The sequence below is a fragment of the Montipora foliosa genome, chromosome 6 (genome assembly GCF_036669935.1).
Source record: "Montipora foliosa isolate CH-2021 chromosome 6, ASM3666993v2, whole genome shotgun sequence".
In the NCBI taxonomy this organism is placed as follows: domain Eukaryota; kingdom Metazoa; phylum Cnidaria; class Anthozoa; order Scleractinia; family Acroporidae; genus Montipora; species Montipora foliosa.
Window position 1 is genome coordinate 71946152 of NC_090874.1, and position 2500 is coordinate 71948651.

Genomic DNA, 2500 nt, shown 5'->3' on the forward strand with positions numbered 1-2500 from the left:
AGGTCCAATTCGAAGGAAGCAGCAACATCGTCCAACACGACATTTTCGCCGCCAAATGTAAGAAACGGATAACGCTAAATAGGGGAAACTCTAGGAATATTCGTTCCCAAATACGTCACGTTTTTCTTTGAAAACCTGAAGAACTTTGAAATATGGCCTTTAGAGAATCAACACATCACCTCTGAACAACAATAAAAGAATCGCGCTTGAACTCGCGTGGAACCACACAATGCCGCCCATTTTCAACACTTTGACATTGACATTTTGACATCCGAAAGGTTATTTGCAAAGTGGGCGGAATGAAGAATTTAAAGAGATGCTTACAGGCTCTCCCGCCTCGCCTCGACCCAAGCCCCCACTCGCTTTTCACACGCAGTTCTTTTCGTTTTCTCGACTATCTGAGAGCCTGGAACAGGCTATGGCTAACATGAATTCGTGAATTATATTTCTATTTTTAAGTGAAACGTGATCGTCTCGAATTTCGCGTGAACGTAAAAGAATTTCGATATTATTCGTGACGCTTGGAAAGGCCAAGTATTTTTACGAGATTGACTTTTACAAAGGGATATGGCTTTTACCTCTGACGATGAACACAAGGCTTTCCTTATTACTGGGTTGCCGTATGGCAATCCCAGTCGGAAAGTGAGTGGCATTTGTTCGGTATTTTTTTTTTCCGTGTCGGTAAAAGTCTTGCCTGTCACTCCCCTGCTAAGAGGTGTCTTTGTGCATAGAGCCTTCTGCTCGTATTTTCTTAGGATAGAGAGGGTAGTGGAAATGCGTAGACTTCTCTGGTGGACACAGTAGAATGATAAACTTAACCTGCAATGGCGTCTGAAGTCATGTAACGCGAATGGCGTTTTAGTGGATCTTTAAACAAAATATACCCTTATGGAGCTCAATAATGGAAAGTCAGTTGGATAAACTAGGCAGGCGGTGAAAACAAATACCTGGAATCGTAAAAGCGACGAGTAATGGACTTCGACAACAATCTATCGCCCTTCGAGCAGAAATAAAAGTGAGCTGATAATTTCCAAAATTTTATCACGAGTGTAGTTGGCGATTAAAGATGCCGCGGTAACTTAATCACGGCGCCCGCTGAATTCCGGCCATGTCACTTTCGATTTTGCGATTTATTTGAACGTAGCAAAAACCTCCCAAAATGTTTGTCGCTGATCGTAACTTTTTATATTCTATATTCACGGTTCAAAATTAATGTTGTTTTCATGTCGTAAATATTTTATTCTCGATCGACCATCCCGGAAACTTCCTTCTGCTCTCTTTAATTTGTTATTCTCCAGAGACTGGAATTCTGTAGTTCAATACCACGTACCACAGGCAACCCAGTGTATGCTTCACGGAAGCATCTCGTTAATCTTAAAATGACCATGGACTATTTTTCGAGGACACGAGGCACCAAAAACGTTTGCAAATTGCGATCGCGAGTTGCTGATAACTGATCGTTGAAAACTTTCAAATTTGCTGCCGTTTGTCACACTGATCGCCTTAATCTTCGCTCCGAGTTCTTCTCGATAATCGTGAAGTTGATTCAGTAGCACCTCTTTTATGTAGGGAAGAAACAATAGCATTATCCTTAATCTGAAGATGAATTCACGTTTCGCTAAATCGCGTAAGTTTTTGTTTGTTTGTTTATACTATTAGGGTCATGTGAAGAATAAAGGTATGGTCAATAAGTCAAGCGGCTTTACCATTGGTGTACTGTGCAGACACGAAGAGGAGTCTTTTATTCGTCTGAAGACAAATTCCACCACTGCGCTGACTCAGTGTGTTCCCATTTTCATCACAGAACCGCAAATGAGTGTAGTTCATTACAGTAAAGTTGTTCCAGGACTGGAAACTTTCCCCTTCGTAAGTGAGTCCTGCCAAAAGGTCTTTGTAACTCATACTGTTTCCCTAAGTAAAGAGAAATAGGACATTAATGTTCCCAACCAATGTTAACAATCACCTAGAATGTGATTGGATGAGGTGCATGGTGTGACATTCATGTGAAACAAGGTTGCTCTATAACAGAGAAAGCCTGGGCTCAAATGCATATCCCTCGCAGAGGTCATGGTTGTCACATTAACTTTAAAATATAATGGTTTATAAATTGGCTTTTACAGAAGTGTGCAGAAAAAAATAAAAATATTGTTATTATAAAGTAACTCAACTTCTAGTGAGAATCTTACCAATTTGTTCCCGTTAGTTGTTTATTCATTACTGGGTTGCCGTAGGCATCCCAGTCGGAAAATGGGTAGATTATTATTTTTTTTTTTTATTTTCCGTGTCGGTAAAAGTCTTGCCCGTCAGTCCCCTGCTAAGTGGTGTCTTTCTGCATGGAGCCCTCTGCCCGTATTTTCTTAGGATAGAGAGGGTAGTGGAAATACGTAGACTTCTCTGGTGGACACAGTAGAATAATAAACTTAACCTGCAATGGCGTCGAAAGTCATGTAACGCAAATGGCGTTTTAGTGGATCTTAAACAAAATATACCCTTATGAAGC

At 40.6% G+C, this 2500-nt stretch overlaps 1 protein-coding gene across 2 annotated transcripts in view; it reads right to left on the reverse strand.

Annotated features, from left to right (window-relative positions):
* Positions 1-2500, reverse strand: part of LOC138006269 (uncharacterized) — a 29072-nt gene that overhangs the window by 11117 nt on the left and 15455 nt on the right. For both annotated transcript variants that reach the window (XM_068852497.1, XM_068852498.1), the window contains one exon: positions 1707-1911. In XM_068852497.1, the coding sequence (XP_068708598.1) occupies positions 1707-1911 (205 nt within the window). The remainder of the gene's footprint in view (positions 1-1706; positions 1912-2500) is intronic.